The 22,349-nt window shown below is 50.0% G+C and overlaps 7 protein-coding genes across 7 annotated transcripts; 3 read left to right on the top strand and 4 right to left on the bottom strand.

Moving 5' to 3' along the window:
* Positions 1 to 1,244: 1,244 nt before the first annotated feature.
* Positions 1,245 to 1,850, top strand: LTR84_010704 (uncharacterized protein; the record flags this gene model as incomplete). Its single annotated transcript, XM_064854238.1, has 2 exons — positions 1,245 to 1,520; positions 1,590 to 1,850. The coding sequence occupies 2 exons, from the start codon at positions 1,245 to 1,247 to the stop codon at positions 1,848 to 1,850; spliced, it is 537 nt and encodes a 178-aa protein (XP_064700154.1).
* A 325-nt stretch (positions 1,851 to 2,175) lies between these two features.
* LTR84_010705 (uncharacterized protein) lies at positions 2,176 to 6,437 on the bottom strand (the record flags this gene model as incomplete). The annotated part of the gene is made up of 4 exons (XM_064854239.1): positions 2,176 to 3,336; positions 4,751 to 5,999; positions 6,052 to 6,202; positions 6,269 to 6,437. The coding sequence occupies 4 exons, from the start codon at positions 6,435 to 6,437 to the stop codon at positions 2,176 to 2,178; spliced, it is 2,730 nt and encodes a 909-aa protein (XP_064700155.1).
* Positions 6,438 to 7,700: 1,263 nt separating this feature from the next.
* LTR84_010706 (uncharacterized protein) lies at positions 7,701 to 11,028 on the bottom strand (the record flags this gene model as incomplete). The annotated part of the gene is made up of 3 exons (XM_064854240.1): positions 7,701 to 7,944; positions 7,999 to 10,490; positions 10,543 to 11,028. The coding sequence occupies 3 exons, from the start codon at positions 11,026 to 11,028 to the stop codon at positions 7,701 to 7,703; spliced, it is 3,222 nt and encodes a 1,073-aa protein (XP_064700156.1).
* A 700-nt stretch (positions 11,029 to 11,728) lies between these two features.
* Positions 11,729 to 12,986, bottom strand: LTR84_010707 (uncharacterized protein; the record flags this gene model as incomplete). Its single annotated transcript, XM_064854241.1, has 5 exons — positions 11,729 to 12,249; positions 12,311 to 12,641; positions 12,707 to 12,735; positions 12,790 to 12,843; positions 12,899 to 12,986. The coding sequence occupies 5 exons, from the start codon at positions 12,984 to 12,986 to the stop codon at positions 11,729 to 11,731; spliced, it is 1,023 nt and encodes a 340-aa protein (XP_064700157.1).
* A 419-nt stretch (positions 12,987 to 13,405) lies between these two features.
* On the bottom strand, positions 13,406 to 17,470 carry LTR84_010708 (uncharacterized protein; the record flags this gene model as incomplete). The annotated part of the gene is made up of 4 exons (XM_064854242.1): positions 13,406 to 14,875; positions 14,924 to 15,120; positions 15,169 to 16,729; positions 16,775 to 17,470. 4 exons carry the CDS (start codon positions 17,468 to 17,470, stop codon positions 13,406 to 13,408), a joined length of 3,924 nt encoding a protein of 1,307 aa, XP_064700158.1.
* A 1,007-nt stretch (positions 17,471 to 18,477) lies between these two features.
* Positions 18,478 to 19,793, top strand: LTR84_010709 (uncharacterized protein; the record flags this gene model as incomplete). Its single annotated transcript, XM_064854243.1, has 3 exons — positions 18,478 to 18,670; positions 18,749 to 18,862; positions 18,910 to 19,793. 3 exons carry the CDS (start codon positions 18,478 to 18,480, stop codon positions 19,791 to 19,793), a joined length of 1,191 nt encoding a protein of 396 aa, XP_064700159.1.
* Positions 19,794 to 20,197: 404 nt separating this feature from the next.
* Positions 20,198 to 21,167, top strand: LTR84_010710 (uncharacterized protein; the record flags this gene model as incomplete). The annotated part of the gene is made up of 3 exons (XM_064854244.1): positions 20,198 to 20,242; positions 20,299 to 20,353; positions 20,416 to 21,167. The coding sequence occupies 3 exons, from the start codon at positions 20,198 to 20,200 to the stop codon at positions 21,165 to 21,167; spliced, it is 852 nt and encodes a 283-aa protein (XP_064700160.1).
* Positions 21,168 to 22,349: the final 1,182 nt, after the last annotated feature.

Consider the following 22,349-nt stretch of genomic DNA (forward strand, 5'->3'; position numbering starts at 1 on the left):
TAGAGGCATAAGCACATTAAGATGTAGGGATTTGGTGATTCGGAAAAAAATGAGGATGTCCTTGGGAGATTAGGTAGTGAGACGCAGTACCTTTGGAATCGGCGTTCGTGATGCTGCTGACTAAGGAGGATCATCCTGCCGAAGCTCCGAGCAGGAGTTCATTTTGCGGATTGAAGTTCTACAACTTGAGTCTCTACAACCTTTAACCCATCTGAACGATTCTGCACTTTTCGTAAGCCCGCTGTATTCGAGGCCGCTGCCTTTATAATCTTCATGTCTCCACCACACATGGCAAGGCCCGGTTAGGCCAGATTATAATGTCTTCGCCAAGCTGGTCGTCTCTGTTCATACTGGAATTCCTACCTCACTGATGAAATAGAGTCTAATCACTCGCACTACGAGGTAAAGGCCACCATCTACACCCTTGAAACGCCCATGCACAATCAATCCTGTGACAAAGTGAGATTGATACACGGATACACTGAAGCTCAGGGGAATATCGGAATATTCCTGCACCCTAGCCATCGCCCAGGCCCATCGTCAGCGAAGGAGCCTCATCCGATGACACACTCTCGCATTTCGTTGTTCAGGAGCTCTGGTGAACCCCGATGCTGATATCGACGTACGAATTCAGCCAAGGGGCAATATCGTCCGTCTATCTCTAAAATGCCAATAGCATCCTATTTTCTTTGTGTCCATGCAACAACTTGGATACTACTCCTGAGAAAATGTTCACAGATATCGATCAGCGGGCATTTCAAGGCTTCAGGCATGTGAAATGTGATCTTGTCTACTAGATCTGGCGATGCATGCGACGAGACAGCCCCTTGTTCAATGAATATTCCTCGAGAGGACTGCTCCCAATTTTGGGCGTGGTGGAAATCCTTTGTGGCCCACCCTGTCAGATCCAATCTTCCATTTGCGGCGGGACGCCCGATTCTCAGGGACGTCTCACATCTTTGTTGCAATACCGGAATCATCCATCGAACTGGCACAGGGCTGGCGATTCACTGTAAAGTGGAGCACAACTTCATTCAATACTAAATGACTATAAGTATAGGAAGGACAATGAACCCTCTCAGCATTGACATTTCTATCATCACCACCACATTCGTTTATCCCAGTCACTCTTTTGAACAAACTCTTACCTTCTCACGATAAAACTCGACTAATATACCTCCTCAACCCTTTCCAACCTCAACCACAAAAATCCATCCTTCAAATTCCCCCAACAAATATCCAACATGCGTTTCGCATTCGTCGCAGCAATTTTCGCTCTCGGAGCAAGTGCACTCCCTCAACCTCAAGATGTCTCGACTGACAGCTTCGGCGGCGGCGGCGGTGGCGGCGGTGGCAATCCCCGCTGCTTGAACGACGGTGGCGCCAACTACATCGTGAACAGCTATGCCAAGTTGCTCGAATTCCCTCAAGGAGCCGACTTCAACGCCACCGCCCAGAAGCTCCTTTCCAACAAGTTCATTGTGTACTCTGATTCCATCAACTCCTTGTCCGGACGACCTGTAAGTTTTTCCACGCCACCTACCACATATGACAGGTTGAATGACCCACTGACTGATCCATGAATCCAGCTCGGCCAACCCTCGTATCCCAGCAAGCAAGCTTTCATTGCAGGCCAGGCTCAGACCCCGGCGCTTCCCGGTCTCAAGACCCTCGAGGTCTTCCACACCTGCAACAAGATCGCATGGCGCTGGATTGTCACCGAGTTTGGTACCCGAACCGCCGAGATCAAGGCTTTCATCCAGTTGGACGTCGACCCTGCCAAACTCCAGATCGACCAGGTCTTCTCTGAATTCAACACCATTGCATTCGCCGCCAACATCCCTAAGTAGGGGTAACACTGTTTGAGTCGCGGCTATCTTGCTTCAGACTTCACAGCAGTAGTCTATTGATCCTGTGACGTCTAAGCCATGCTTCGCTATTGCTACGGCCAGCATGGGTTGCCGTTGACTATTGCTAGGAATAGCCGCATTTGGCATTGGGAACGGGGTTCTTCACGGTAACCAATTTACCATAGAACGGGCATATAGATCAGTATTCCGATCAAATAGAATCCATTTATTTTATTGGGATATCAACTTGCTCCAAAACATGAATCTCGGGTGAATCGCGCATCTAACATCAGACCCACCCCCGTATACCAAGTAAGTGAACTAACTAGACACTGGCGCGCTTCCCACTCCCATAAAGAATCCCCTCCACCGCCTCGGCAATAGCCAAAGAACTGGTCAGCCCAGGACTCTCAATGCCCAACAGATTGACAAACCCGTCAAAGCCCTCTTCCTCCTCGATATAAAAGTCCTCAAACCCCTTGCCGTCGCGGCCATACGTCCCGCTGGACCCATGCGCCAACTTGGGCCTGATGCCACAGTAATCGAGATCGATGGCCTCCCTGTCAATGCCCGGGAGATAGCTCTGGATCATGTCGAGGGCGGCAGTCAAGCGCGCGGGATTGGGCGTCAAGTCGTTGGGATCGTCCACCCACTCGACATCCGGGCCAAAGCGCACGCGCCCGGCCATGTCGAGCGTGAGGTGGGTGCCGAGCCCGCCGAGCCCGGGGACCGGGGCTGGATACAGGAGGGTCTGGGGCCTGGGCCTCCCGCTCGCGTACGAGAAGTAGCTGCCCTTGGCGAAGAAGGCCTTGCGGTGTCGCGCCGCCGGCAGCAGCATGTTGCTGACGGCGATGGCGCCGAGGCCCGCGCTGTTGACCACCGTCTCGGCCGTGATGACGTCCTCCCCACCAGACCCGTCCATCGACCGTGTCGTGATGGCATATCCTCCGCCCTGTCCACCACCGCCATTCTGCCGCTCAATCCCCGTCACGACGGTATTCAGCACCTCCTCGCCGCCGCGCTCCTCGAAACTGCCCTGCAGGTACGCCATCAAGGCATGCGAATCGACGATCCCCGTCGTCGGCGACTCCAACACGCCCGCCTCGGCACGCACATCGGGCTCGCGGGTGCTGATCTCGTCCCGACTGAGGAAGTCCATGGGGACACCGATCTCGCGCGCAAAGTCGTGCAGCCGCTGCAGTTCCTCCATCTGCGAGGCGTCCTGCGCGATGATCCATTTCTTCGTGCGGCGGTGCGGGATGTCGGCGTTGGCCGCGAGCTCGTACAGCAGCTCCTTGCCGCGCAGGCAGAGCTTCGTCTTGAGAGTGTCCCGCCCGTAGTAGATGCCCGCGTGGATCACTTCCGAGTTGCGGCTGCTGGTCTCGGTGCCCACCGCGGAGTGGCGCTCGATCAGGAGCGTCGATGTCCCGCTTCGTGTCGCCAGTTGCCGTGCCACGGCAAGTCCGACCGCGCCACCGCCGATGACCTGTTTTCGAAGTATGGGTTAGCGCGTCGCGGACGTGATTGTCTCCGAGAGGACAAAGCTTATTGAGAGCTCTTCGTTCTTGTGGGGGGGCCAAGAAGAAATTCAACACTCACCACATGAGTGAAATCGGCGTTTAACGATCGCGACGTCGAGAAAGGTCTGTTACTCGTACGTCGACTGCAGCATGACGCAGCGTGGAGCACCTTCCGAGATAGTGGCGATAAGCTCCCCATGGTGAGAGGTTCCGCCGACGTGCTTGGATACCTCTTATATGGGAGGGAAAGTGCTGCTCAAGTGAAAATTATAAAGGATGACTTTCAACGTAGGCACATCATGCGGTTTTATTGAACACACTCAATCTGTCAATCGTCCAGCCAGCGATTGAGAATAGCGATCTTGATCTGTAGTGGTTTCTTTTACCTAAGGCCGCAGCAAGCGAGCTAAATCCGGACCACAACTCAGATCCAGGTAGAAGTTGTCCAGGAGCTGTGCTTGATTGAAACGAAGCCGCAGATTGATAATTCGTGTTGACGAGGCTCCGAGATGATCTACCTTTTTAGCTTTTCCGTTCCTTTGAGAGACCAGGCCCTGTATTATGATTTCGAAGCTAGGTAGTTATAGAAGAAAGGGGGTAAGTTCAAGATAAATGATGCTTAGGACTCTCGATGGTCATTATCTTGACAATCCCATCGGCGATATGCTCATGACTGGTCTCTATGTATTGCCTGGTAGTGATGGTGGAAAGTGAGCGGAGGAATAAATGCGGAGAATACACGGAGGTTGGCTGACCTCCTTTAAGAGTTGTCATAGGATGGGCGTTTAACTAGAGCCTTGCGTGCTGCAGTATGACGCAGACTGGCATCTACGAATAACAAGCAAGACTGGTTTGGTTATCTGATGGTGATCCTGATAAGGATCCTCATATTAATGTGTCAGTTCTGCATGCAGAGTCCCTGGAAGGGCCCAACTTTGGATGCCCCCAGTGGGACATCTTTGATGCTTCCATATTAAGGAGCTATCCAAGCTCATTCCTGGATTTCAAATATCTATGTACAATTATCATACTTCCGCTTACCCATGATTCAACATTCGGAATCATGAAAAACCCATACCCCAACGCCTCATGGGTCAGAATGCAAGATCAAAGCCGTCAACTGGGCACCAGGGTATCAACTCTCCACCCATGTCAGAAGATGGCCTGGATCGCATTTTGACAGCCAACAGTTCTACCAAGGTGTACTATGTACAATGACTGGCGTGTAATAGCTCGGCCGAGAGTTTATCGCTCGAACGCAAAAATACAAATAACAACAGTATTCATATCTATGCTCGTTCAGTGAAATCAAGCTTGCAGTGATCCTGTATCTAGTGTCAGCCACGAGTCGTGTATTGAAATCAAGGAACCTCATCTTACCATGGGGAAAATTGTTGCAAAAACCTCAATATCTTCACTAATGGCTGTTGGCTCGTGAACCCAGTCCATCATAACACTTGCTTTCCCGATCATGGCCATTAAGTTCAATTGAGCATATGTTTGACCAAGGCAATAATGTGGTCCGGTACCAAAAACCATCCAGTTCTTGACTTGCTTGTCAGCGTCACCGGTGATCCATCTCTCAGGTTCAAAACTGTCAGGGTTTGGATATGCTTCGGGATCATGAGTGGCAGGCCACAAAGCTGGGATGATCATGGATCCTTTCTTCAAAGTATAGTCGGGAGTCACCGGGAAATCCTTTTTGGCCACGTATGGAACAAAGATGACTGGGGGTCGGTAACGGAGCGTCTCTTTGACAACTGCACGCGTCCAAACCATGGATTCTAGCATATCCATGTCAAATGGTTTATGGCGATCACCATTTCGAAGATTCATGTTTTCTTCTCGAACCTTTTCCAAGATTTCTGGACGGTCTGCCATAATCTGGAATAGCCAAGTGCATGCACTGGAGGTGGCATCCTGAGAAGCAAACAAGAATGTGAAAATTGTCTGGGAAATCTCGCTGTCGGTAAATTCACGCAGAATTTGAGGTGGCTTCTCGGATGGGGGCACTTCTTCGCCACGAGCAATTCTCTCTTTGTAGGCGGCTGAATCGATCATTTGCTTGACCCATGCATCCATAATGCATGTCACATCACCTCCTGCAGCCATTCTGACTTTTGATTTTGCAGCACATTTGGCGAACTCATCCAAGATCATGTCGGCAGACTTTCTACCATACCAGGCCTTTGTGAAGGGAATGATGACCGGGAAATTGACCAATTCCAAAGCAGCTGTAACCAGATAGAAGTCGATCGCAATTTTCTTGACCACTGCATCTGTGGCATAGTGTCCGACAAAAGTGCGACATGATACAGCACACATGAGTTCTCGGAATTCCGGCATGAAAGGAGTTGGTTTGTTGCCGCGTTCTTTGCACATTTTCAAGAATTCTGTGAAATACTTCTGATAGACCTCTTCTTGTCCGGGGAGATAGATTTCCAATGCTTGACGGGTGAACAAGCCATTGAGACCTTTCCGATAATCGACATGGGCTTTTCCATCGAGGAATACCCAGTTGGTAGGTCGGAGGATCTTGGGTGCGATGTCTACGACAGTCGGCTTCACGAAGGCTGGAGAGTTGAAAACCTTTCGGGCAAGGTCTCGATCAGAGGCGATGACAACAAATCTGTAGGACAATGTCAGTTGGGGTGCGACATGGGGTTGCAGGCATGACAGACTTGTGGAAGACGGAGACGCAGCTCAAATCTCCACTTTCCCACTTGGCCTTGTATTTCTTGAAGTCGGGTTTCATGGATTCGAGGAAAGGACCTATGAAGGGCATTTTCCAGGCCGGGCCAACAATGCCATGTTTCCGAAACTGGTAGCTAACTGTGATGGAGTGTCAGTGACCTGCCTGAGGCCTCGGAAATTTGGCGCAATGGTTTTCTGGCTCACACTGATCGTAGGTAGCGCACAAGACGAGCAAGGTCAAGAGCACAGTCCAGACATTAAACTGCGCCCATGTTTTGGCCAACAGACCGGTTGACAGTTGAAGAGCATCAAAGTTCTGACCTTCTCCTGCAAGGTGAGACGCGAAGCTCGAGGAATTAGCGAGAACTTCCATGGCCAGTGACGAGCTGGGGGGCCGAAGGTGCTTGTTTTGGTGCGAGTCGAATAAGGACGCGGTGCCTGTGAGGAGGAATGATTTTTTGGGTGGGAGGCGATTGGAGAGGATTTGTTTTTGGACAAGCCGGGACCTGCGTTTAGGCCCAACGAGAAATCCTGGCGAGGAAACAACGATTTAGGATTCCGCCGCCACTTCTGTTGTTGCTGTTCTACCACAGCGCACAGGTAGGTACGAGAAGGACTATGAGAAGGGGAGGACGAGGAGAGGTATGAGTAGTAAAAGTCGAGATGAGGTGGTACAGTCTTGGAGTACCGAATACCCGTGCCCGTTTACGAGATATTAGGATCTGCGACTTCACCGCCAAAGAAGAATAATGGCTTGGCCGGGGAGAAGTTAGAATTTCAGCACTTGGGGAGGGGAGTCAGGGACGCCCAGGGTATCTTAGGTACTCAGTATGTATCGGTACCTCGTGCGGATGCTGTAGTTAGTACTTTTAGGAGGCCCACCTCAACGAGAGATGTCCATGCCATACGGATACGCGGCGGACGAGCAGTAGTACTCCTAGGCTCTAACTAGCACGAATCACTCCTACTTCGTACGTGACTCAGTCAATGCAGTGGGAAATTTGCATCTGATTACCTGATACGATTGGGCAAGTGCAACCAGCTCCATCGGTTCTTGCCAGCTCCGGATGGCGCGACACTTTGGAATTACTTGGGTCGGCACACCATTCCGACGCCAAAACCCTCGTTCATGTACGAGTACGGATACAACTCAGTATTCTTTAGCCTTGTTGGGTTGTCTTGGTGTCCACCAGCTCACGGGCTCTTATAAATCATAATGTAACGGGCTCAGATGATGAGATTGAGCGACTATATTATGATCAGGTCATGCATGGTGCTACACGGATACAACAACATCTTGAATGTCTTGGAAGTTGATATCCGGGCTACGAGGACAAGAGAGACAAACCCACTGGCTTGCGACCTGCTTCAAGTACTTGGTATCTTGATTCTTCTCGTCTCGCACTATTCAATGTTACATGTGCAAAGCCACCATCTTTCCCATCTCTTGCCTTTCCTTCACATCACCATGCATTGGCGTGCCACAACATGAGAAAAGTCCATTATTGAACTGCATCAAGTAGGTACATATCATACCGCGCCATAGTAATGCAATCGCCTATGCTAGAAACTTTTCTTGTCAAAAAACTCCCGACGCCCATGGTCATACTCTGTCTGTCTCTCCCCTTTCCCTCTTCTAAGGAATATCGAAAAGTGGTTTCAGCTTCTTCACCAATGCCCACTCCTCCTTCGACATCTCCTCTCGGTAGAAATCTTTGAGTGTGTCAATCGATTGTCGTGAAATCAGTGAGTAGAGTGTATCCTTGTCTTCGAGCTGTCGACCATACATTGGCTGATTGGGTCCCTCGATCTTGACCGCCACTGAAGGCTGGCCTTTCTTGCAAATCGGAATCGCCTTGTGCTCACGTTCGATCGATGTCCTGGTGTTCAGCGTTAGCAATGCGTCCTTTTGGTCAATTTACAGTTTCACTTACACTCTACCCAAGCTGATGATTTCCTTGACTCCCGTAACAGCATTCGCCTTGACCACCGCAATCGGAGTAAGCGGACGAAGATTGCCTTCGATCACGTCCACTCCAATCACAATCGGATCCTTCTTGTTGAACACTTGCAATGGCGACAGTACGCATGGGAACACGGCAGACAGCTTGCTCTCTTCCTTCTTCTGTTCTTGGATTGCCGCTCGGTGTTTGGTGAAATCGTCAAACAGGTGATAGATGATGTCTGCCGTGAAAATCTTGATGCCGTTGTCGTCTGCATACTGTTGTGCCTCTTTGTCCACCTTGACATCAAAACAGAGCATGACTGCATATTCCTTGGCCTTTTCCAACATGGTACCCGCCATCATCACATCTCTCTTGAAAACGGGCCCAATGGAAATGTTGGCCACGGGAATCTTAGACTGCTTCAAGAATTCCAGAAGTGCTTCCAGAGAACCGAGAGTTGAAGCTTGCACGCTGACACCTCGGTTATCTTTGGAAACCTTGCTCAGCAATTGTTGCAGGTCACCCATGACTTCATCTTCAAGGTCTTCTTCATCGTCCTCGGGTCCAACCACCAGCAGTCGAGAGCCGGCAATAGCACCTTCAAGATCGTTGGCAGCAATCTTAACACCAAGAGCAGCTTTGGCTTCTTTGTTATGCACGTACTGTGACTTGAGACGTAGTTCCTTGAGTGGTGCTGGCGTAAGGAGTGCTCGAATATTCGTCGCAATTGGACCGTTGAGGCCACAGAGAACAATACGATCACCTTCCCGGAGCACACCGTTGGAAATGATGACATCAATCGTGGTACCCAAGCCCTCAATGACTTTGACCTCGAGCACGGTACACTCAACTTCTGACAAGTACATAAGACTGGATGTCATGCGTTCTTGGGTCAAGGACACCAAAAGCTTCAACATATCTGGGATACCTTCACCAGTGTGTGCTGACGTTGGTACCATCGAGACGAATCTCCTCATATCTCTGTTCTCATAGTAGAGTTCGGCGTTGAACGATTGCTCAGCGAAAGCCAGCTTGGTCTTTTCCAGTCGATCACGGAATTCGTTCTGCACACCTTTGTTCTGCATCGCCAAACTCTCTTGGAAACCATTGTTGTCAATCTTCTTCCACCCGTATAAACGATCGATCTTGTTGAGGGCGACGATAAACGGTGTCTTGCGGTCTCGCAAGAGTTTCATCGACTCCAACGTCTGGGGCTCCAGGCCGTGCATAATATCCACCACGAGAATGGCAATATTGCAGAGCGACGAACCACGAGATCGGAGATTCGAGAAAGACTCGTGACCAGGTGTATCAATAACAAGAAGACCGGGAACCTTGAATTCGAACTTGCCATCCTGGTTCACCACGGCAGTCTTCTGTTGCAGGGCATCCAGAGGGAAATATGTAGCACCAATCTGTTGAGTGATGCCACCTGCCTCACCTTCTTGAACATTGGTCTGTCTGATCTTGTCGAGAAGCTTGGTCTTGCCAGTATCGACGTGACCGAGAATACAACAAATGGGTGATCGTAGATTGTCTTTCGACCGAGCGGCAAGTGCTTCTTCGTGGGCTTTTTGTCTCCGGGCAGCGGCTTCTGCCTTCTTCTTTGCAAGTGCTCGTTGAGTAACAGTTCCTTCTTCATCCTCGGAAGAGGATTCGTCTGAATCGCTGTCTGAATCTGCTGCCTTGTCTTTTGAACCTCTGATGGCGAGATCTATGCCTGGTGCAGAGCCATTGGTCTTCGCCGCTGCCACTTTCTTTGCTTCTTCGTCCGAATCCGCATCCCAGCTGTCCTTGACGTCTTCTTCGGCAGCCTTTTCCCAGTCGTCGACTCCAGAAGAGTCCTCCGCTTTCTCCGCCTCGGCGGCAGCTGCTGCCGCTGCGGCTTCCTTAGCGAGTCGTTGACGTTCCTCTGCAGCAGCTTCTGCTTCAAGTCTTGCTTTCTCTGCGGCAGCTTCGAGGTCGACTTCTCCTTTCTTCGGCCCTTTGCGCTTTCTGACATCTTTGCTGGCCGGCTTTTTCTTCTCCTCTTCGCCATCTTCTTCGAGGCCAGCAACCTTGACACCAGATTCGAGTAATTGCTTCTTACGAACTTCTGCTTGTTGCTTCTTTTTCAAGTCGGCCGCTGAAAGTAGCTTGCCCTCCTTTCGGAGCTGTTCTTTCTTTTCCTTCTCCTTTTCCTTCTTTCGCTGTCGAGCCTCAGCCTTCTTACTCTCCTCCTCTGCTTCTTTCCGAAGTCTCTCGTCTTCCGCAGCTTTTTCTTCCGCGGCGAGTTTCTCGTCTTGCTCTCGTTGTCGGGCTAAAGCCTCTTGCTGTTTCTGAATTGCAGCAAGGTGTGCAGGGACTTTCCTCTTCTTGCCATCTTTGTCGCCCTTTTCTGTGGCGGCAGGAGCTGTGACTTTTTCTTCCACAATAGGCTTGGCAGGCTCAACTTTCGCCGCTGGTGCAGGTGTTGGAACAGTAGGTTTCTTCTTGGCCGCCTGAGGACTTGTTAGATAGTGAACAGAAGGTAGGACGATACAAACAACATACCTGTTCCTTCTTCCTCTGCTTCTCACGCTCTTTCTTCTCCTTTTCTTTCTCCTTCTTCGACTTCAGACCACCCCCGGCATCGTCATCATCATCTTTGGCAGCCGCTGACTTGTCTGGTTGCTTTTTCCCACCCTTGTCCTTTTTGTTTCCGCCAGCGAAAACATCCTCGTCGTCGTCGAACGTTGCTTCCGTGGGTGCCTTGGCGTCAAGGTCTGCGGGAACGGGGGTTGATGCACCGTCAGCATCCTCACCATCAACGAAGTCGTTCTGGACAGGTTTGCCTCGCTTTGCGCGCTTGTCTTTGTTCTTCCGCAGGGCCGCCAGAAGACCTCCAGAAGAGCCGTTCATCTCTCCATCTTCGGCATCTTTGTCATTTTCTGCCTGCTTTGCATCTTCGGTGGCCTGGGCAATTGGGTCGACGGTCTCGCCCAGATCGTTTTCCCAGTCGTCGGCCTGCTTCTTACCACCTTTCTTCTTGGGAGGCATTGTGGTGTTGTTTCGGGTTGTGGTGAGTTGAGAGTAAGAAGGAGGGGTGTTCGCGGTTCAGAGGTGGCGGCATAAAGTCGTGTGCAATAATCAGGTGGATAAGTAGGTAGGCAATGGGAACTCTAGCGTTGTAATTGGTGATTGGTCGATGGTAGTCCACTGAATATTATCAGCGTCTTCCAAGTTTGCCACGGTTGGCCAAATGATCTTTTTTTCGATTGTCGGATTTAAGGAAACTTGAATGTGGTGGATGATGGTGCGCACAGGCAGACCAACACGATGCGGGGATTGGAGGGGCTGCCTGCCTTCCCGTCACTGCCAGTGGCTTTATCATTTCTTGGCAGACCATGTTCAATGGCATTCAAGTTGTCCTCTTTCTTTGTCCTCCTCGGTGACCATTAGAGACTTTTGAATCATATATTGTTGTGGCGGAGACAAATCATGTTCTTGTCACAGAATGTGCCTAGCGTTTTATACCTGACAACCAATCTGTTACCAGCCAAGGAGAGCCAGGTAGGTAGAATCCTGGCTCGCCGGTCACTGGCAGCACGGATAGGGAGGTCCAGCATAGAGTTTCCCTGGAGCGATGTGTGACGTTACAGAGTGAACTGCCTCTTGAGTGCTGTTTATATTGTGGTGGGCGCTGTAGACAATACTCTACGTTACTCATGATATCTTCAGGTCGCCCCCCTCTCTATCTCTAAAAGATCGTGACCCCAAACGCGCCACCAGCAGCCACCGTGCGCCCCTTCCCATCGGGTATTTCCAGCTCATCCAAGGCCTTGACATCCTCAGCCGGCAACTCCTTGACCGCCAAATTCGTCTTGATCCTGGCCTCGGTCGCGCTCTTCCCAAGCGGGACCGTACCTCTCTGCACGGCCCAGCTCTGTAGACACTGGCCGACATCCATGCCATTCTTCTCGGCGATCCGCTTGACGGTGTCGTCCTGGAGTAATGTCGCGCCATCGGACTTTTGTCCTGCAAAGGGTGAATAGCACGTCGTCAGGATTCCGTGCTCCTTGCCGAACTGGATGAGTTCGTTGTTCGGTAACCATGGGTGTGCTTCGACTTGGTTGCATGAGATGGGGACGTCTTTTGCGTAAGGCAGGATGGCTTTAATGTCTTCGATCGAGAAATTCGATACCCCGACTGCACGCGTTTTGCCAGTCGAGACGAGTTTCTGCATTGCTTGCCAGGTGGGCACGAAGCTGCCTTCATGGCCTATTTGGAAACTGTTAGTGATCGGGACGTCACAGGTAGTAATTGGATGCTTTCAACTTACCATTTCGACGTGCGAAGTCAGCCGAGCTATGCTCCCAATCGACCACAACATTCTCAGTCCCAGGTTGCACCATGATAGCCTTATCGGCATTCGACGTGCCCGGCCCTGTGACAGCCTTTTCTAGGGCTTCTCTAGATGTTGGCTTGAGCGCGACCGGCCAGTGCACCAGCAAGAGGTCGATGTAGTCCAAACCCATGTTCTTGAGGATCTTATCAAGACATAGTTTCACATTCTCAGGGGCGCCAAAGTGCGGCCAGAACTTGCTGGTGATGAACAGTTCGGACCTGGGGATGCCTGATTCTTGTATCGCGGCCCCGACTTCTTCGTCGACCTTTGAGCCTCCGTTAGTAGTGCACCAAGATCCCGTTGAGGTTTGGATGACGGGGATAAACATACACCGTACATCCATGCACAATCAAGGTGTCCTTGGTTCATCCATTAGCACTTTCGCGACCAGTAGCATTTGCAGAGATTTGTACTGTATCCTGCTTGCAAAGCTTTCAAAGTAGCGTCTTTGCACCAGCCGGTCCCTCCTGTCTTCAGTGTTAGGTAGATCGACTCAAATCTTCGCATCGTAAGTTAACCTACCTGCTGCCCATGTACCATATCCTACGGATGGGATCTGGATGGTCTTGCCATCTTTAATGTGGATAGGAAAAGATGCTGGAAGTGACATTGTGACAGTTTGACCAGACTTTGCGAAGAGGTTGGAAGTAATCTCAAGGAGATATGAACCTCAGTTTTCTGACGATCCCTTCCACAAGTGTGTACGATCGCATCAGACGCCTTTCGATAATTATTAATGATGCACTGTGGAGAAGTCCATGCCGACGGGATACATTGGTGGACTTATTCCGGTCTAAGCACGAAACCCAATGGTTATTGGACAACAGATAGAGAAATGGCTTGTGTTCTTTCGCACCTGTAACTCAAGGTATCATTGCTCAGGTAATCCACTCTCAATATGTACACAGGATGTCCACGCATGGGAGATCTCCCTGGTTGGAAATAATGACCACGTTATCAAGACACAACTCTACATAGCCATGTCCGACATTTCTTGACAGACTTCTTCCATTGGATTCTGCACCCACTTTAAGATTGAAGAAATCGTCTAATCCAAACCACCACGGCTTCAACAGGATATTCTGTCTCCCCAATGACTGCTACAGCCAGTTTACCAAATATCTCACGCTGTTGTGTTGTGCGGAACAGGTTTCGTAGATTGTACGGGCCAGGCTCAATCATCAGGCGCAAGCGATCACCATGAACGTGCATGTCGGATAATTTCGTGGCCGGAAAATGAAAGAGAGCGTCTTTACCATCAATAGTCCGCTTGGATATTGGCACAGCTTTGATTGTGTCGCGCTCAAAGTGGCTCAGCTCTTCTAGGAAACGAAGGAGCCTCCACTCATTGGGTGCGAGTGTTTCGAAGTGATATACAGTGCCATCTGTAGTGCTTCCGTAAAAGTGATGACGAGCCCCTCCTGTCACATCCGTGCCCTTTCGGAATCGGATGCGATCAATTTTGAGGGGCAGTATTGCTCGGAACATTGGTACAGGGTCGTCCGATTCCTGATCAAAACCTGAGAATGCCATGAGATGTGTTCCTGCAGTATCGAAGGCTGAGAACATTGCACAGTTGCCTCCAAATGAAACAACGTTGTTGAGATTCCTCGCCATACTATCCGATTTATGCTCGAACAATGCATCGTTTCGTTCCATGAGCACAATAAGGGAGTGATGAGATGTTGCGACAAAAATCATGGCGCCTTGGCACGAAATCGAGGTCGCTGCTGATGGTAGGGTGTACGTTGCCAACGTTTTCCATTTCTTCACAGTGAGGTCGAGGTTATGCAGAATAAGTTCGTTCCCTGCGGCGATCAGGAGCGATGACCTTCCATAAGCACAAAGGGCTCGAATGGCGCCTTTAACGCTTCGGTACAAAACTCGCTGTTGTGGAGAATGGTGGCCTTTCTTAATGTTTTTCGCGTTGATCGCAATGACACGACCAATGTTTGTTTCAACATTGCTCACATGTTGTTCCAGGCCCATGACAATCCACAAGCCATTTCCTTTGCCCGTGATATCTTGCTCGATTGCCCACTCCATTAGGGCAGTCACTCGAAGATTGCAGTCCTCAACAATCGGGACTGATACTGAAGACATTTCGTCTCCTCTCCATTCGGGATCAACAATCGAAAGGCTGATTTGGATTCTTTCTTCAGAACCAACTGGTTTGGGCATATCGACGTATGGAATGCCCTTATCATCCTGCTCGTGAGATTCCGTGGCATGGCCGAAATCCCCAGCATATGCAGTGGATCCACGCAATCTCTTCTCAGTCGCGACCACAAGCTTCTTCAGGTGGTTCGAGTAGAGTAGTCGTCGAGGGACGGCCGGGAGTGGAAGCTGAGTAATAATGGTTTGTTCTTGGGCCACCAGAGACGCAAACAATAGCTCGTCTCTCGTTGAGCACACAATGAGACCACCAGGTTCTCCAAATGGGGGCGGTAACTTTGCAATGCGATGAATTGCGTTGACTTCAGGCAGAGGTAGGCCCGGCTATGGATCATTAGCAACAGGATAAGTACTGGAACAGTTGATACCCACCTCCGACAAATTTGCAAGATACAAGGTTGTTAGTGCGTAATCAATCGCTGCATCATTCGGATAAAGTGTAATACGATGAAGACGAGAGTCGCACAGCACAAGAACTGAGGGAATACCAGTAGTGCCGGCTCCCACCACCTCTTTAGAGAATTGTACAGTTGTCTGTCCCAGGCGGTGAAAATTATCGGATCGAATATCTAGCAATAAGTTAGAGGGTATCATGCACCATATCCACGGACACATACTGATTCTATCATTGAGGTCAGCACTCAGCTCCAAGCACATCATAACACCATTCCTCAGGCCACACAACAGGAGCACTGGCGTAGAATCATGATGATCAAGGGCTACCAGAGACGCAACTGGTGCAATTTCCACATGTACACAAATTTCACTCACTTCTGTTTCGAAAGCAAGTTTCAAAGTGAGATTTTCGAGGACTAGATAGCCCAACAGCTTGCCAGTGGTCGTTCCCACGACGACTAACCGTCTATCGCCGATATTCATGCAGCATAGAGCAATGATCTCGTGCTGTACGACGATAGGACTTGGAGCGGGAGTATAGTTCACCCCGTGTCGATTTGAGGTATCAATTGATATTAAACCAATTTGATACCCGTTTATGGCTTTCCCGACCAGGGCAACCACATTGTCTCCCTCAAATATATCTGCCTGTAGACAATTGAGCTTTTTTTGCAGGCAACTTTCAATACTTGAATCATCTCCCTCAGCAATGACATTGATGTCATCTTTAGTCAATTGTAGAATATGGCCATTTCCAATATCTGCAATGACCAAAGTAGGGCTTTCGAAATTGAAACCCGGAAGACTTTCGGGATCCATGGATTCAAGCTCTTGCGTCTCAAGATTAAACGAGACCGCGTTCGTACTGACTGAATGTGAAGTGGCAAGCAAGAGACGCTTTTGCCAGGGGATGTGGAGTGACCAAATACGGCTGATATCGAAAGGGTCCGGATAGGGCATCGTCCAGCCTAGTTGTGCCTCGAGGCCATTGCGAAGCTCGGTAACATGGGAGTGATCTTTGGTCCTCCCTCCGCAAAGATAAATCCGATCCAAACGCTCGAGTTGTGAACCTGTAGAGGATGTGGCATCTCCGCGAGAACCAATTATCATGTCATGTACGGGTGCAACATTGACAATGTTCTGCTGCTTTGTTGGCCCAGTTCGAGCAAGAACCTGAAATACACCACCCTCTGTCATGTCACCACCAGCAACGACAATATCACCGCCTTTACTGGGCGGACCAGCAAGCATACAAAAGGCCGTGTCGACATGGATATCTAGGGTGCCTATTGTCCAATTCATGGTAAATTTCGTACTTGAGGCCTTGTCGATTTGAAAACACTGGAGTAATCCATCCTCTCGCACAATGACAAGGTCATCACTCTTCTGCAAGTATTGCTCGTGCCGTCGGGGTTTGGCCCAGTGCACCCAAGTGAGCGGACCTGCAGCTTTGCCCATGAATGTGCAATGAATACGCTTGAACTCGGAGGAATGAACGTTCTGATAGTAGCTGATCCCTGTTTGTACGACCACAAAGCAAGAGTATGGGTGCGTGGATGGTATCAGCATCAGGGGGAATTGGTCGTCTTTTGCTGGCCGACCACTGCAACCCATTGGCTTCATAGAACGAAGTGGTGCTTCTGTATCCCACTCGTACAACAGGAGATGAGTTTCCACGCCAGAAGCCACCATCAAGAGGAGAAATACCTTGGTGGGGTCAGAGTCGGAACTTCGAAGAAAGGCCATTTTTAAAATGTTGCCATCAATCTGAATGAATCGTTGCTACACTCGTTAGTCAATGAGGGTCTTGATCAGGATGCCACTTACCTCCGTCCATGGCAAGAATGTGTCGTGCTTTTGTGGATCCCAGTCATCTATCTGGCGCTTGATGTTGGCGACTGTGTGGAGTTTGAAAATGGCGATATATCCGGAAGAAGACGCGATTGCCAGAGCGCGGGAACAAGTCGAATTACTATCTGAATCGACCGCCATGTGTCGACACTGCCTCAAAGGCAGATTGACCCCACGAAGTAAGGATCTCTTTGCAAAAATAAATCTTGCATCACCAGACGAGTTCTCTCTAGCATAGATGTAGATCAACTCGTTGCTGGAAGTGCTGAGAACAAGAAGCTGGGGAGGATGGGAGTCGTCGATCGGGTGCCCATGGAGGCTGTACTGCTCCTGATCTCGTTCTTGCTTTATGATTTCGTCCATGATTTCGACAATCTGCAGCTTTGCCGAAACAACCTGTGCCGCAAGGATTTGTGTTCCAAAGTCGAGTTTCGCAGTTGCATCCGCTAGTTGGCCATTGGGAAGGAATTCACGAAGCTGCACAAAAGTCTCCCCTACGAAGACAATGTCGTTTTTGTTTGCGGATCTGACCCTGGCTGGCAGTATCCATCTCACGGTTGAGCTTGTGCTGAATGTCCTTGAAAGAATTCCGGTGTACTGATGTGACAGTGCTGAGGTTGTCTCCAAGGAGGATGTGCTTGAGCTGCCAGAGCCCATGCCTATGTCGGGCATAGCCGGTGCTTGCTGGCAGGTAATATGACAGTCAAGAAGACAAAAGAGTCACAGGAAAGAAGGATTTGAGGTCAGCTACCATGAGAAGAGCGGTAGATGTGAGGTGAGGCGAAGAACAGCAGAAATAGTTGTGATATTGCAGAGATTCGTTCAAGCCGCGCCCGTCACGGCAGGCCGCACCATGTCGTAGTAGTGATTTAGAGCGAAAGGACTCTTTCACTGATCACATTCTTTAAAGGTGAAGTGAGTAGGCTCGAAAGCGGCCAAATGGCTCAGAACAGCAGGTTGCAGCTCAAGCACGAGGGGCAAGGCCATACGCGCGCGATGAGAACCCAATCGCACCTCCCAAAGCTCCAGCACCCCGGCCATCAACCGAATGCATCCATGGACCAGGGTTAGACTTGCAAGTGAGATGATGTGCCTGATATCAAGACACAAGGAAACAAGGTAGACAGTGATTATCAATGGCAGCAGGATTGGAAATGAGCTATTGTACAGGAATGGAAACATTCTCTGTCCCTGGCGCCCATCTGGGCCCCCAGGCTTGGTGGCACGGAAACCATGTCCGACTGGGATCGTCCTTCAAAAGAACACTTACGCATTTCCCACTGGTTCATTGTCGCGACCGAGAACGAAGCATACTGGGTACATCGTAATGCCAGACTTTGGTGTAATTACAACACATCTTTCCAAGATTTCGGTGACTGGAGGCACTAGCTGATCGACCCAAGGACAGGTGGTGCTTTGAAGCCAACAGATTGGCAGGAGACGCCATTCATTCTGGTCTTGTGTTACGACCTGTCACCTTTATCCAAACCAACCCCAACCGGTCCTATTGACACCTGTTTGTGTGACCATCCTCGTTCTTTGTCGTCCGATTGGCATTCCGACTTAAAGAGCGGGTAAGCGTTTGCCATAACCGACCTTGTTTCTCTGGAACTGCCAGTCTTTCAAAGCCAATGAGAAAATTCAGCCCGCCCTAAGACACGAGGGATCGTGGCGCTCGTATGGGTGAGCATCTTGACGAAAAATCCATGCACGACTCTTCCGAGTCAAGTGTCATGCAAGTGTCAAGTAATGGCACACAGCAGAAGGTCAAAGCCATCGAGGACGCTTGTGAACGGCTTGACTTCGAAGCTCTCGTCGAGCTAGCTACTTCAACCGGTGGTCTTCTGACCGATGAGCTGCGTCGCAGAGCTTGTAAGTATCTAGTCTGCTTGCCTGTGAAACACCGTTGACTCTTGGAAGGGCCGATACTATTGGGTTGCGTGAACCTAGGCGAGAATGACCTGCAGGGAGCATCACGCAAGGCTTGGGAAACTCTACCCCGGCATCCCGATGAGGATCAAGTCCAGCTTGACGTTGACCGAGCATTTGTCTACTATCCAAGAGGTTTGAAATATCTCTTGCTGGTTTTACCGCTAGCTAAATGCATCCAGATCAGTCTGAGCAAGCCCTTCAGGAAAAGAAGGAACAATTGTCCGACTTGATTGTCTCGACCCTGAGGAAGCATCCCTTACTTTCTTACTTTCAAAGTTATCACGATGTGGTACAAGTCCTTCTACTTGTTCTTGGGCAGAACCGCGCAGCCCACGCCGTTCCACGAATGTCTCTTTTCCGCCTCCGTGACTACATGTTACCAACAATAGTCCCTGCAAGAAAACATTTTGAGCTTGTTTCGGCAGTCGTGAGTATTGCTGATCCGGAATTGGCAAATCACATCGCAGAGGCAGAGAATAGTTTCGCTCTCTCAGCGACTCATTCCTTGTTTGCGCATGACATACAAGACTACCGAGAGATTGCACGGTTGTACGATTTTCTCCTTGCACATGAACCCGTCATGAGCATTTACTTGTTTGCCACAATCACCATATCCCGGCGCGCAGAATTACTCGAATTGGAACCCGATGAATCCGACATCCTTACCTACATGATCGCCAAATTACCACAAAACCTCGATATCGACACTCTTGCCACGAATACGGTGAGACTGTTTGAAAGCCATCCACCAGAGAGCCTACGTGGGTTTCTCTGGTGGCGTCTATCATCGTACAGTGTTCTCAAAACGTCTCGAGACATCAAAGCCTCACAGCCTCTTGAAAAGGCCGAGGCTTTGGGTCGGAAGCAGATCCAGCAGTTGCGGTCAGAAGAATTGATGAAGAGGCGGTTCTTATTGTTGTGCAAGTACCGAAGACCACTGACGTCGTTGACCGCCGCACTAGTGGTTGCTGCTCTTTCCCTGTATCTTCGCAGAACAGGGCAGGATCTGTCTCTTCGATCACTCTTTGCATGGGCGACGCGATTGCTATTGAGAAGAGAATAGCGCCATCGTACCATCCCCCGCCCCGCCCCATGGTTCGGGTTCGTTGCACATTTGAGTTGATTTCTCTCGGACTGCAGTGGGCCTAGACTATACACGACATACAAATTAAAACCACTGGGAAGCAGAAACCAAAGATATATGCGTATGAGTAGTCACATCATAGAAGCATGACAATACCCTTGTAATGGACTCGTCGATATCTGGTAATACTGGCGTGTCGTGCGCCAAAATTGGCGTACACCTCCGTTGAAATGACCGTTATAACTGGTATCTGTCATACAAACTTTATTGCAGACGCGACAGTCAGGCATACGTGTTTGGAGAACCTCCCAACATCTAACTGCTGCAATCGCTCCCCTTTGCGCCCCCCTTCATCCGTCTAGTATCTCAGAGATCTTGTAAGCATGGCCAACAGAGGATATGACGTTGTCGTCGATGTCGACACAGAAGTGAGTCCACTATCCATGACCAACCACGAGGAGAGACTGATACGGAATGATTGCAGGGCGACCTGGGTCACACTGATCTTCAAGACGACGACCTAGAATTCCATTCTTCGAGTGAGTTCAAAGCCTCGTGTAATGCCTGGAGCTGCCTGGAGCCCATCTAACATGACGATCAGACTTCGACACGCGGCCTTCCAACCGCAAGATTCCGGCAGACTCAACACCATTTCTGTCCAACAGCAGCACAAATCCCGCCAACCTACCGAATGACCCCTCAGCCGTCCCCTCGAAGCGCATGCTATGGTCCATATCCTTCTATGCGCAATTCTTCGATGTCGACACTTCCACCGTGCTGAACCGATGCCGCACTGCACTGATACCCTTCCTCCCGAATACACCCCCGTTTCTCGATACCTTGGACGGAAATCCTGACTTGTACGGCCCCTTTTGGATCGCAACCACCGTCGTGGTGATTCTATTCCTCACTGGAACCATCAGTCACAAGCTGGCCTCGGAGGGAAAGAAACACTTTGAGTACGACTTCGGCCTTTTATCTGGTGCGGCAGGCTTGATCTACGGATACACGCTGTTCGTCCCACTAGGACTGTGGGGAGCGTTGCGTTGGTTTGGCGCGCAGTCTTTGGAACTGGTCGAATGCTGGGCGCTCTATGGGTATAGCAACCTGTTCTGGATTGCAGTCGCCCTGGTTTCATGGTCACCCTTGAACGGTCTGAATTATGCTTTGGTCGGGTTAGGCTACGCCGTCAGCGTATTCTTCCTGGTCAAAAATCTGTTCCCCGTGATAAGCGCAACCGAGAAGAAAATCAGCCAGGTCCTTCTTGTGGCCGTCGTCTTGTTGCACGCTGGATTGGCGATCGCTATCAAGATCTTGTTCTTCAGTCACAAGAGCCCAGCCAAGAGTGATTAAATTTCTTTCACCAATACTATATCAGGGGATTATGGAATGAATGGTGTGCGCAATGTAGCCATAGGCGCACGGATCACATGTACTGTATTATCAAATATTGGCAATGACAGGAGACGATTCAGGAGGTCAATCTTAGGAGCTCAAGACAGAGCAGGGAGATCATTTCTACGGCATCGATAGCCAGTTTCATTCGCAGGGAATATTGGGACTTGCGAAGACTGTAGGTAATTAGGGAGAGACCTTGGACGTCGTCTACGCAACAGTCACAAACAACGGACAAGGTATTCATGCAGGTGATTGACTTGATTTAATGTAGCAGTTCATGTTCCCATTCTCCATTGACTTGGGTCAATCGTCACTTTTTTTTGAGAATCCTCAACTCGCACGTCATCGTCATGCCATGCATCTGAAAAAACTCGAGCCATCACCTTATCGTGAAAGGAGAAATAACTCCGCATACATTTTCCACAGCCAGTGTCTCTGCAATCCACACTCCATATCGTTCCCCCCAAACGAAAAAATATTCTCTGAATGGCGCGCAACCATCACTTTATCTTCTTCTTGGGTCGGAGCTGGTTGGTGTGGCCGCACTTCTTCTTCCGGCAGTTGGTGGCACGGGGTGGGAGACGGGCGTAGCACTTTCGGCAGATCATCTTTTCGCAGTTGTACTTGGAGGCCAGGGCCTTGAGCGAGGGTTCGATGATACCGCCACGGAGACGGAGGACCAGGTGCAGAGTTGATTCCTAAAGATAGAAAAAATGTCCTGTTAGATCTTGCATGACTTCAAAGGTGCTTCCTGATATGTTCCAATCTGCCTCGTATTGTTCCTTTTTCCTCCTTGTCGATTCCTCCCCCGGGGATTTTGGAGTCTTGAGCGTACCTTTTGGATGTTGTAGTCGCTGAGAGTGCGGCCGTCCTCAAGCTGCTTGCCGGCGAAGATCAATCGTTGCTGGTCCGGAGGAATGCCTTCCTTGTCTTGGATCTTGGACTTGACATTGTCGATGGTGTCGGATGACTCCACCTCAAGGGTGATAGTCTTGCCCGTGAGGGTCTTCACGAAGCTAGATAGTAAAAGATATTCCGTCAGTCTTCTGTCCTCAATTCTGCTTCATCCTCTCTGTGTGGCAATATTTCGAAACATTCATCGTTGCGCGGAAGGTGGCCGGAATCGATTTTGGGTGG

Source organism: Exophiala bonariae, assembly GCF_035927105.1.
Source record: "Exophiala bonariae strain CCFEE 5792 chromosome Unknown scaffold_48, whole genome shotgun sequence".
Taxonomy (NCBI): Eukaryota; Fungi; Ascomycota; class Eurotiomycetes; order Chaetothyriales; family Herpotrichiellaceae; genus Exophiala; species Exophiala bonariae.